Source organism: Gopherus evgoodei, chromosome 10 (assembly GCF_007399415.2).
Source record: "Gopherus evgoodei ecotype Sinaloan lineage chromosome 10, rGopEvg1_v1.p, whole genome shotgun sequence".
Classification (NCBI taxonomy): domain Eukaryota; kingdom Metazoa; phylum Chordata; order Testudines; family Testudinidae; genus Gopherus; species Gopherus evgoodei.
In genome coordinates, this window is record NC_044331.1 from 82,281,524 (window position 1) to 82,293,919 (window position 12,396).

The 12,396-nt window shown below is 53.4% G+C and overlaps 1 protein-coding gene across 1 annotated transcript in view; it reads left to right on the forward strand.

Annotated features, from left to right (window-relative positions):
- The first annotated feature begins 8,344 nt into the window (after nt 1-8,344).
- SLC9A3R2 (SLC9A3 regulator 2) overlaps nt 8,345-12,396 on the forward strand; it is a 104,100-nt gene continuing 100,048 nt past the window's right edge. The window contains exon 1 of the mRNA XM_030579101.1: nt 8,345-8,839. Within this exon, the coding sequence (XP_030434961.1) occupies nt 8,630-8,839 (210 nt within the window). The 5' untranslated portion in view covers nt 8,345-8,629. The remainder of the gene's footprint in view (nt 8,840-12,396) is intronic.

Here is a 12,396-nt window from a genome sequence, read left to right on the forward strand (position 1 = left end):
ACAACTTGCTGCCTGAGCACTGACTGAGGAGTACAATGAATAAGAGAATTCAGATATTCAGGGAAAACAAAAGATGTTTGGTACAACCCTGCATTCCTCGCACACCCCAAACTCCCAATGACCTCAGTGGTTAGAGTTGGGCCTCCCAGCTTCTCTTGTCAGCTCAGCACTGGGACTTAGCAGCCTTCTGGAGTTTTGGCTGTAGATGGCACAGATCCTTCCTTCCTTCCTTCCTTCCTTTGAAAGTACCCCTGAACCTTTCCTTCTGGAGTGCAGGAGAGCCATGCCTGGGGTCATGGCAAGCACTCAGTGTGCTGAGCTTGTCCTGAGAGCCCTCTTTGGGCTCCTTGGAGCTAGGGGAGCCATTCCTGCAGTCACTTGGTCCTGGATCCTGGAAGACATTTAGCTCCTAACTTCCATAGAAATCCACGGGAATTAGCTTCCTGAACACCTTAAGGATTTGGAATATTGTGGCCTCCTTGCCAGGATGCTAGAACAGGGAGGATACTGATTCCAGGGGAGCTAATGGGATTCTGCACAACAAGTGAAATGAATATCCATGTTTCTGATCATGCACCTGGGGCTGTGATCTCTCCCAGTGGCTCCATGGGTCTGCACTCAGCGGGTGGGGTGGAGGATGGGAGGAGTAGGTTGATTGTTTGCTATGATGACTGTTGAGAGAAGAAAAGGGACAGGAAACTGGGGAAGTGAAATGCAGGATTCCTTCTGCTGCACATGGCTCACTTCCACGTGTGCCTTTAAAAAAGACAATGTCCAGATACACTGACATTTGAAAGGAATGATTCTCCACTTCCCTGTACATTTATGGAGCACTTCTCACGAGGGTGAGGCTGTAAAATGGGCATGGATGCGGAAGCATCCACCAACTGATGCCCAAACCCTGAAGCTGTCCAAATGGCCAACCCATTGGGTCTCACAGGGTCTTATTTTTAATGTGTGTAAAAAATCAGTGGTGTATTCAGGTGCCAACTTACCTTGACTGTACCTGGACAACAGGGAGCTTGCACAGGCACATGCCCAGGCTGCATGCACAATCATGGCAACTGTATGTGCAAATTAGGTACAGAACCATGTTCACGTTTGCACACCTGTCCTCTAGAACACAAGGCCCGCTAAATTTGCTTCCCGTGTATTCCACAGTTGAGACCCCAAACGAAATTCTCTCCGGTTGGTAGGGAGCCACTCCATAGATAAGAACCTGCAATCCATTGGCTGTTGTGGGGAGATTATCATGCATCCAGGCTGACAGGGCTGGGCCCTTTTAGGAATTCCCCCGGGCTGAGTGGTGCTGGAATTGTTGCAGCTGTATGAGCTACAGGTTGGAGCAGGAGACTGGGAATCAGGTTACTAGCCTCTGTGTCTGGCTGACATTTACCTGTGAAATGAGGTACAAATCTCTATCTCCCTCACAGGGACGCTACGGGCTTAATTCATTAACTTTGCAAAGTAGTCTTGTAATGCTTGGGAGTTGCAGAGTAATTCTTCCTGAGGCTGTTTCTTGCATTCGCTCACCATGAGCTGGGAGATTCGGCGCCTGTGCTTCCCTCCCTGATTTTGATTGTATTTGTCAGTCCCACATAATTCCCAGGGTAGGCAGTCAGGTTGGCTGTAATCAATATGCCCTAATGTTTCTGGAATCTACAGAACAATGAGCAAACCCACTAGGAGTCTGGCATTGGCTCAGGGAGGAAATCGGGTCAAACAAAACTTTGCATAATCTCCAAGTTAGGGGGGAAAAAGCCTGAGGCATGAACTTAACTGGCCGCCAGTAAGAAGCCTGTCTGGACTGTCTTTGGAAATTTCCATATCCAGGTGCCCCTCCCATCTGTGTAAGTAGAATTGTATGGAAAAAATTGTTGGAGACAGCGAGACTAAAAATTGCCTCCCGGGTAAGTTTCTTTTCACACCCCAGGTATGCAAATAGTGTTTGTCCGAGCTCAGCGGAGCGTTTCCACTCCAAAGATGTACCTGAAGGTTACGTGACCAAGTGCATGGTAGATTACAAATACTAGCACAAGTGCTCCCTGTAGAACTGAAGGACAAGGGAAAGGATCATCTCCCCATGCCTGCTCAGAGTGCTACATTTGTCTTGGCTGCACTTTCTTTGCATTGAGATCTTTCCGTCCTAACCTCCAGAGCAGGTCTCCTGATGCAGCGTGGACTAATGCGATAACTGTATCAAGTGTGAAGGTACCAGGAATCCAGAGCAGTGACTCTGCTTAACAAACCACCTGGCTGGTGTGCCAGGGCAATTGTGGTTGTGGGGTAAGAACAGGGGATGGGGCTCTGCAATGTAACTGAATCCTGGACCAGTCACTTAACTTCTCTGTGATGCCTGAACCCCACTCCCAAAGCTCTGAACATAATACCCCACTGTCAGTCGGTTGCCCAACCATGCAACAGTCAATACTAGTCTTGGCCAAGACCTCTCTTGAACAGAGGCTGCCAGTTCCATTTACCTCAGTGGTGGGGTTGTGATGATGAAAGACTCAGTCCAGCTAATTTACTTACCTTGTTAACCTCCTCTGGGCGCTGAAGCCAGGTCCCTGTAGCTGAGCGGCCAGTGGAATTTATCCACCAAGCCACGGAAGATCCCCACTGCAACTCAGTGGCTCACCAAGCCCTCTCTGAGCTTCGGTTTCATGTCAGCTATTTTGACCAATGTAGATTTTTTTTGGTAGCAATCTGTGAAGAAGGGGCTTAAGTAAATGAAAGAGAAGCCAAGACAAAGCAGAGGGTGAGGTCAAGAGCCTGGAAGACAAATGAGGAATGAATTCTATTGTATTTCATGGACAGATGCCATTTCTCAGTTAGGTTTAGATGACTTCTCACCATGGCCTGAGTCACACAATCCCCCACACATACCACTGTGTACAGCCTGGCAGTAACATCGCTGAGGGCAAGTGACAGACTCCTTTTGCTCAACATCAGGCTGTCTATTCGCATGCTGCTAGATGACAAGGGGGAATGATCATACTATGGGCTGTAGCAGGTCAGATTGTTTGGGGCTGGTAAAGGAGGAGTACAGCTGTCTGATAGGGCAGCGCAATCCTACAGAACAGTAAGTGAAGAGGAATCCTGTGCCTACTGGGAGCTGCAGCAGGGTGTGGGAAGCGCATTCTCCATCCATTTCAGCCACGCCTTCAAGTCTTGCAAAAATTACTATAGGGACCACATGATGTGGATCCTACATTCATATCTCCTCTAAAGACAACACAGCACAAACTCCCCACCACCACCACCATGCTGGAGCAGTGGTTAGATACAAACCCTTTGGGAAGAGTGTCACCATTTTCCCCAGTACAGAGCTGAGAAAAGGCATGTCCAGGGGTCGAGGTTCTGGGCTAATACTTAGGAAACTGGGGTTCTAGTCCCAGCTTGGCCTCTAACCTCTTGTGGAGCTTGGGACTAGTCACGTCACTTTTTGGTACCTCTTTTTCCCCATCCTTTGACTGTCGTGTAGTTAGATTACAAACTCAAAAGGGCCGGGGGGACTGCTTCTGTGTTTGTATAGCACCTAACACAATAAGGCCCAAACTGTGATGCCTCTGTAATAAAAGGATTGAGCAGGTTCGCAACTGCTTAGCTTGTGAAACAGGAGCTGCTCACAGCCTTAGCTAGCCTGTCTAAATCCACGCCGCACTTTAAAAAATATATAAAGCATATGCCTAACCCTTCTTCTACAGGTTATTCTATCTCTCTACATCTAACCTGGAACAGGCTTACAGCTTAATATCGCCTTCCATCCAGCTCGAGAAGAAAAGACTGTGCATTTTATGAGCTCTCTTCTCATTGCACAGAAATAAATCAATGGCCTTTCTCCATTCACTGAAACCCCCCGATGCTTTTGCATTCTTGAAGTTGTCAATCATGTCAGCCTGCAGCCTGAGTTAGGGTAAAAGAGAGACCTGATTAATCGCTGCTCCCAGGATCCTCCTAAAACTGAAACCTGAGCTGAGTGGGGTTAAAAGGTTTAATACTCCTAGAGAACAGCAGCAAGAGGTCATCCATGGTACTCTGACCAAGGTTGTACAAGGGGGTTCAAGGACATGAAGCAGTGACCCTTCTTAGAACCAGAGTATAGCATGCATCATTTCCTCCAGGCTGGCCCACTGCCCTAGAGATGTACCATCCAGGACAATGACAGTAACAAGTGCCAGGGATACCCAAGTCAAGAATACTTCTTGATCTTTCCATTAGATGCCAACTGTGACTCCAGCACATTGTACATCAACACCTGAAAACAGGACAGGAAAACATGGAACTAGCTGGGAAACTTCAAATGGACAAACATTGGCAAGAGCAAAATGACAATGGATGGTGAGGAATAAACAGGCAGCTCACAGCCCGGGGGAAGAGGCAGCAACCAAGGAGCTGAAACCTTGCACTAGCCTGAGTATGAGCAATTATGCAAAGTGACATGTGCATGGGGAAGACCAACCCCCTGTCCTCGGGAATCCCCATTCAACCACTGCTGAGATGGAGTTTGGTGTTTAACAAGGGTGAGTTATGTTTACACACACGGGATGTAGGTGATGCCCAGCTTTGGGATTGGGAAGGAATTGAATTGAGGGGCATATTGGCACTTTGGACCTTCTGATTTCTGTGAACATCAGCCCTTCCTCCCTTTGTATTTCCTACCCCCACACAGAAAAATAATGCTGCTTAGCATTTATAGCATACTCCTCATCCATAGATAGTAACCCTTACCTGCTTGCTCTGCTTTGCACTCTCTATTTAAAGAGGAGGACACGCAGAGATTCAGTAATTTGCCCAGGATCAGAGCACATCGAGGGAGAGCTAGATCTCAGGCCTCTTGATTCCCATTGGACCTCTTTGGGAGAAGATGGTCACAAGGCGGTTGTGCATGAGTGCAAGTAGAAAAAGAAGGCAAAGGACAGTGAATGCATTATCAACTTTTTTCAGGCAACCTTCTGTGTTCAGAGCCCATCCTTAACTACTCTCAAATACGTATTCCTACTCTACCTTTTTTAGAAAACAATTAAGCCACTGATGTTTGCTGGTCCCTGGATCAATAATTTAAGGTGGGCTATGCTGTATAGTCTGTAGGAATCCCTGACCATTATACACTAGGTAAACTGTCCAACAATTCAAATATCTTCAAGTGTCAGGCTTTTTATCCTGGATGTACATTGCATTAAGTATGCAATATTCTAAAACCCAATGCAAACAGAGTTTAGCACACGAGTAGAAGTCTATGTAAGTGTTTAATGAATTGTAATAAATGAATTCTCTATAAACCTATTTGCTTTGAAGATGTCAAATAAAACTAGTTCCAAATTCTGCTAAGCCAAAAAGCATAAATCTGTTGTAAACTTCCCCCTTCCCTCTCCTTCAAATGAGATTTAAATATTTACCCAGATCAAATAACTTAGAAATTAAAATGCAAAACTCCAGCTGTTCAATGGCTATTGAGTTCTAATTGTGGCTCTGTTTATATTCAGTGCACTGAAGGCAGAAAATCCAGTAGGTTCATGGTTGGGTTTTGTTTTTTTTGTATGGAGATGGGGTTTGCAGGGTGAATGTAAAATGGGATTGAAATCCAGCTACTACCCCTAAGCACATTGCAAGATCTTGAGCCTGAAGGCATTTCTTTCTCTATAGTGTTAAGATGGTCATTGATGCAGGAATGATTTCAGGCTTTTTCCAGCTCCATTACAGAAACATAACCTTTCCCACCAATCACAGCACAGGACACACCAAAACTTGATACACTTGTATTCCAAACAGCTATTATTTGGGGGCTGAAGAATCCTCTCCTGCAGATTAGAGTTTATCAGGGTAGAAGAAAAGGGGCATTCAGGGAATGGGTGAGCACTTGGGACATTCCTAAATGCAAGAAGGAGGGAGTGATAGGCCCCAATCTAGCAAGGTATTTAAGCAGATGCTTAACTTTAAGCATATGAAGTCAGTGGAACTATGCATATGCTTACAGTTAGGTACCTGAATAAATAGTGGGCTGAATTGGGCCCTTACCCAATTCAGAGGAAATTCTTCCTCTCTGTGCTACCTGCACCCAGCCTGTACCAGCAGCAGCCAGTAAAATGAGATCTGCAAGAAGGTGCCTTGCATTATGGGTAATGTCATCCCTGATCTAGAAACACTACAGAAAGGGAGTGGCACAGAAACACGGGCGTATTCCCCACTTGTGTGAGTAGTGAGCAGAGTTGGCAGGATGGGGCCCTTATGTAGCGGTTAAGGTTACATACCAGCAGCTGTTTTTCAGAACCTGTGTCTCAGGTATTGGTCGGGTTGTTCATCGCTCCAGAGAGAGGCTCAGGGAAGTCCTCAGGTACCACAGACTCTCTGGCCTGCTTTCACATCAGCCAACGGCTTTGTGCAAACAGGCGGAGAGAGATTCTTCTGCAGAGCAGTGGCTAACTACACAGCAGCACGGGCTGATGACAGCTGGCATATTGCCAGAGGCCTGATGCACTTCACCGGTTAAAATTCTCACCACAAATAGAGCGATGAGGGGCTGATGACGGAGCTTGGGAACTGAAATCAGCTGCACTTCTTTCCTTTCAGGCTGATGGCATCAGGAACCTCAATTTAAGGGAATTATGCACCTACTATAGACTTGATCAGAACAATATTCATTCCCGCATTATTTCCTCTTGCAGTTACAGCAAGATCTTAAGTTAGATATGAGATCTGGACTGGCAGTCTTAATATAGAAGAAGAATGTCATCTATTCCTAGATGGACACTTGCACAGATGTGAGGAATCTCTTTATCTATCTTCTACTGCTAAGCCCCTCATCACTGTAGTATCTGTCCCAATTCCTCAAAGGTATTTGGGCTATTGCTTGCACTGAAATAAATGGAAGTTAAGAGCCTAAATACCTTTGAGGAACTGGGTCTGAATGCCTATGAAGAAATCTGTCTTGTCTCAATAACAGACAAATAAATAGGCCATGTGAAAGAGATGCTCTTAATATATGACCAGAAGGAAACTTCAGCTGCACCTGCTTTCAAGCCTTGGGATTGTTCAGCACCATCTCATGACACAGAACCATGTCAGCCTCCCAGCCCTGCAGAAACCTTTAAATAAGCTACAGCCCCTTAGGGTGACCAGATGTCCTGATTTTATAGGGACAGTCCTGATATTTGGGGCTGTTTCTTATATAGGCACCTATTGCCTCCCATCCCTGTCCTGATTTTTCACACTTGCTGTCTGGCCAGCCTACAGCCCCTGGTCCTTTCCAGGTGTGAGGTTGAGTGCAGAGACCAGCCTGGTGGGGATAAGGTGCTGTTGCATCTCATGGGGGTCAAACACCAGCCTTAGCTTGGAATGGGCTGGGGAGCTCTCTCCCGGCAAAGACCAGGCAGAGTCCCATGTTGGCTGTTTTTAAGGGCTGATCCAACAACTCCCACTAAAGTCCAATGGGAAATCATCCTGCAAATCTATTATTTTAGTTACTTATTCACCATCAGTTTTGAGACTCATGCTCTCGGGCCTCGGCTACCCCTATCCTCCCATTCTTTGTACAGCTCGCTCACTGGACCATTTTTGCCCTTATACCTGATTCACTCCCTGGGCTATGGAATCGCACTGAAGCCAGCTGGCTTCCCTCTTGGATGGGTTTAACTGGTTCTGGGTGGCACTTTGACACCTGCCAAAGGGCTGGAATGAAATAAAGACTAGTTTTAAGCACGCCCTTCACCAAGTGGTTTTCACCAAGACTCAGTGATTAGCTGGGCCCCTGGTGTGATCAGCAAAGAACTCACTAGGGTTTGGAAAGAGGGTGACCCAGCCAGACCTCCCTGCACCCCATTTGACATGACCCAGGTGGGGACCTACCAGTGGTGTTCCTGTGAGCCCCTCCCTGACGTCCCATGGGACAGGACTAGCACCAATTCAGAGAGACCACAAAGAGCATGAGACAGATGGGACAGCTTTCCCCCTGCCCCGAGGTCTATGCTGGGATGTGGCTGGATTATGTTTTTGGTGGGGAGTCTATAATAATCCCCCCCCCCCGACCCCCAGCCAGCTCTGGAAGGTTCCGGGTTGCATCAGGGGGAGGTGCCATGGTCACATCTGGCCTCCAAGCTCTTCCCCCGGCTGCAATGTCACTTGGAGCCGTAAGCAGCGGGGAGGAGGCGCTGCAGCCCCAGTAACAGCGGCAGGGGCCGGAGCAGTCAGAGCCGCGGGCAGCGGAGCAGCAGCGCGGGTCTGCAGCCGAGTCGGGGCGCCGGAGCCGGAGGGGCCGAGCGGGGCGCACGCGGGCACCGGGGGGGCTGGTGCAGGGGACCCCAGAGGCGGCCGGAGGACGCGGCATGGCCCCGCTCGGCGGCGGCAGCAGCAGCAGCAGCAGCAGCCCGGCCGCCGCCTCCTCTCCTCGCAGCCTGGCTCCTGCCTCTGCGCTTCTCCGCGCGTGAGGGGCCCCGTCTCGCCAGGTGCCCGGAGGGAGGCGCAGGCAGGGAGCGCACCAGCCGCCCCGGGGCCGGGGAGCTGCGGCCACTTGTTGAGCCAGCCGGGGTCCCTCGGCCCCGCGCCTCCAGCTGCGGCGCTCCGGGCTCGGCGCCCGGGCACTGAGGTTGCCCCCGGGAAGCTCCCGCTGCGCGCGGCTGGAAGGGCCCCAGCCATGGCCAAGGACCAGCTGAAGCCCCGGCTCTGCCACATGATCAAGGGGGAGAGCGGCTACGGCTTCCACCTGCACGGCGAGAAGGGCAAGAGCGGCCAGTTCATCCGCAAAGTGGAGCCCGGCTCCCCGGCCGAGGCGGCGGCGCTGCGCGCTGGGGACCGGGTGGTGGAGGTGAACGGGGTGAACGTGGAGAAGGAGACGCACCACCAGGTCTGCAGGGCTGCCGGGGCGGGGGCTCCCGCCGTGGGTGTGTGGGTCTGGGGCGGGGGGCCGTGGGCAGTCGGTCTGGCTGGGGCGGGAATGGTCGGTCTGTGAGTGGGTGCTGGGGTAAGGGAGTTCCTGCGGACGGTCTGTCTGTGGGAATTGGGGATGGTCTGTTTGCCCGTGGGTGGGTGCTGGGGTAAGGGGGTTCCTGCGGACGGTCTGTCTGTGGGAATTGGGGACGGTCTGTTTGCCCGTGGGTGGGTGCTGGGCAGGGGGTTCCTGCAGACGGTCTGTCTGTGGGAATTGGGGATGGTCGGTCTGTGAGTGGGTGCTGGGCAGGGGGTTCCTGCGGACGGTCTGTCTGTGGGAATTGGGGACGGTCTGTTTGCCCGTGGGTGGGTGCTGGGGTAAGGGGGTTCCTGCGGACGGTCTGTCTGTGGGAATTGGGGACGGTCTGTTTGCCCGTGGGTGGGTGCTGGGCAGGGGGTTCCTGCGGACGGTCTGTCTGTGGGAATTGGGGATGGTCTGTTTGCCCGTGGGTGGGTGCTGGGGTAAGGGGGTTCCTGCGGACGGTCTGTCTGTGGGAATTGGGGACGGTCTGTTTGCCCGTGGGTGGGTGCTGGGGTAAGGGGGTTCCTGCGGGCGATCTGTCTGTGGGAATTGGGGATGGTCTGTTTGCCCGTGGGTGGGTGCTGGGGTAAGGGGGTTCCTGCGGACGGTCTGTCTGTGGGAATTGGGGATGGTCTGTTTGCCCGTGGGTGGGTGCTGGGCAGGGGGTTCCTGCAGACGGTCTGTCTGTGGGAATTGGGGATGGTCTGTTTGCCCGTGGGTGGGTGCTGGGGTAAGGGGGTTCCTGCGGACGGTCTGTCTGTGGGAATTGGGGACGGTCTGTTTGCCCGTGGGTGGGTGCTGGGCAGGGGGTTCCTGCAGACGGTCTGTCTGTGGGAATTGGGGATGGTCTGTTTGCCCGTGGGTGGGTGCTGGGGTAAGGGGGTTCCTGCGGACGGTCTGTCTGTGGGAATTGGGGATGGTCTGTTTGCCCGTGGGTGGGTGCTGGGGTAAGGGGGTTCCTGCGGACGGTCTGTCTGTGGGAATTGAGGATGGTCTGTTTGCCCGTGGGTGGGTGCTGGGGTAAGGGGGTTCCTGCGGACGGTCTGTCTGTGGGAATTGGGGATGGTCTGTTTGTCCGTGGGTGGGTGCTGGGGTAAGGGGGTTCCTGCGGACGGTCTGTCTGTGGGAATTGGGGACGGTCTGTTTGCCCGTGGGTGGGTGCTGGGGTAAGGGGGTTCCTGCGGACGGTCTGTCTGTGGGAATTGGGGACGGTCTGTTTGTCCGTGGGTGGGTGCTGGGGTAAGGGAGTTCCTGCGGACGGTCTGTCTGTGGGAATTGGGGACGGTCTGTTTGCCCGTGGGTGGGTGCTGGGGTAAGGGGGTTCCTGCGGACGGTCTGTCTGTGGGAATTGGGGATGGTCTGTTTGCCCGTGGGTGGGTGCTGGGGTAAGGGAGTTCCTGCGGACGGTCTGTCTGTGGGAATTGGGGACGGTCTGTTTGCCCGTGGGTGGGTGCTGGGGTAAGGGGGTTCCTGCGGACGGTCTGTCTGTGGGAATTGAGGATGGTCTGTTTGCCCGTGGGTGGGTGCTGGAGTAAGGGGGTTCCTGCGGACGGTCTGTCTGTGGGAATTGGGGACGGTCTGTTTGCCCGTGGGTGGGTGCTGGGGTAAGGGGGTTCCTGCGGACGGTCTGTCTGTGGGAATTGGGGATGGTCTGTTTGTCCGTGGGTGGGTGCTGGGGTAAGGGGGTTCCTGCGGGCGATCTGTCTGTGGGAATTGGGGACGGTCTGTTTGCCCGTGGGTGGGTGCTGGGGTAAGGGGGTTCCTGCGGACGGTCTGTCTGTGGGAATTGGGGACGGTCTGTTTGTCCGTGGGTGGGTGCTGGGGTAAGGGAGTTCCTGCGGACGGTCTGTCTGTGGGAATTGGGGACGGTCTGTTTGCCCGTGGGTGGGTGCTGGGGTAAGGGGGTTCCTGCGGGCGATCTGTCTGTGGGAATTGGGGATGGTCTGTTTGCCCGTGGGTGGGTGCTGGGGTAAGGGGGTTCCTGCGGACGGTCTGTCTGTGGGAATTGGGGATGGTCTGTTTGCCCGTGGGTGGGTGCTGGGCAGGGGGTTCCTGCAGACGGTCTGTCTGTGGGAATTGGGGATGGTCTGTTTGCCCGTGGGTGGGTGCTGGGGTAAGGGGGTTCCTGCGGACGGTCTGTCTGTGGGAATTGGGGACGGTCTGTTTGCCCGTGGGTGGGTGCTGGGCAGGGGGTTCCTGCAGACGGTCTGTCTGTGGGAATTGGGGATGGTCTGTTTGCCCGTGGGTGGGTGCTGGGGTAAGGGGGTTCCTGCGGACGGTCTGTCTGTGGGAATTGGGGATGGTCTGTTTGCCCGTGGGTGGGTGCTGGGGTAAGGGGGTTCCTGCGGACGGTCTGTCTGTGGGAATTGAGGATGGTCTGTTTGCCCGTGGGTGGGTGCTGGAGTAAGGGGGTTCCTGCGGACGGTCTGTCTGTGGGAATTGGGGACGGTCTGTTTGCCCGTGGGTGGGTGCTGGGGTAAGGGGGTTCCTGCGGACGGTCTGTCTGTGGGAATTGGGGATGGTCTGTTTGTCCGTGGGTGGGTGCTGGGGTAAGGGGGTTCCTGCGGGCGATCTGTCTGTGGGAATTGGGGACGGTCTGTTTGCCCGTGGGTGGGTGCTGGGGTAAGGGGGTTCCTGCGGACGGTCTGTCTGTGGGAATTGGGGACGGTCTGTTTGTCCGTGGGTGGGTGCTGGGGTAAGGGAGTTCCTGCGGACGGTCTGTCTGTGGGAATTGGGGACGGTCTGTTTGCCCGTGGGTGGGTGCTGGGGTAAGGGGGTTCCTGCGGGCGATCTGTCTGTGGGAATTGGGGATGGTCTGTTTGCCCGTGGGTGGGTGCTGGGGTAAGGGGGTTCCTGCGGACGGTCTGTCTGTGGGAATTGGGGATGGTCTGTTTGCCCGTGGGTGGGTGCTGGGCAGGGGGTTCCTGCAGACGGTCTGTCTGTGGGAATTGGGGATGGTCTGTTTGCCCGTGGGTGGGTGCTGGGGTAAGGGGGTTCCTGCGGACGGTCTGTCTGTGGGAATTGGGGACGGTCTGTTTGCCCGTGGGTGGGTGCTGGGCAGGGGGTTCCTGCAGACGGTCTGTCTGTGGGAATTGGGGATGGTCTGTTTGCCCGTGGGTGGGTGCTGGGGTAAGGGGGTTCCTGCGGACGGTCTGTCTGTGGGAATTGGGGATGGTCTGTTTGCCCGTGGGTGGGTGCTGGGGTAAGGGGGTTCCTGCGGACGGTCTGTCTGTGGGAATTGAGGATGGTCTGTTTGCCCGTGGGTGGGTGCTGGAGTAAGGGGGTTCCTGCGGACGGTCTGTCTGTGGGAATTGGGGACGGTCTGTTTGCCCGTGGGTGGGTGCTGGGGTAAGGGGGTTCCTGCGGACGGTCTGTCTGTGGGAATTGGGGATGGTCTGTTTGTCCGTGGGTGGGTGCTGGGGTAAGGGGGTTCCTGCGGACGGTCTGTCTGT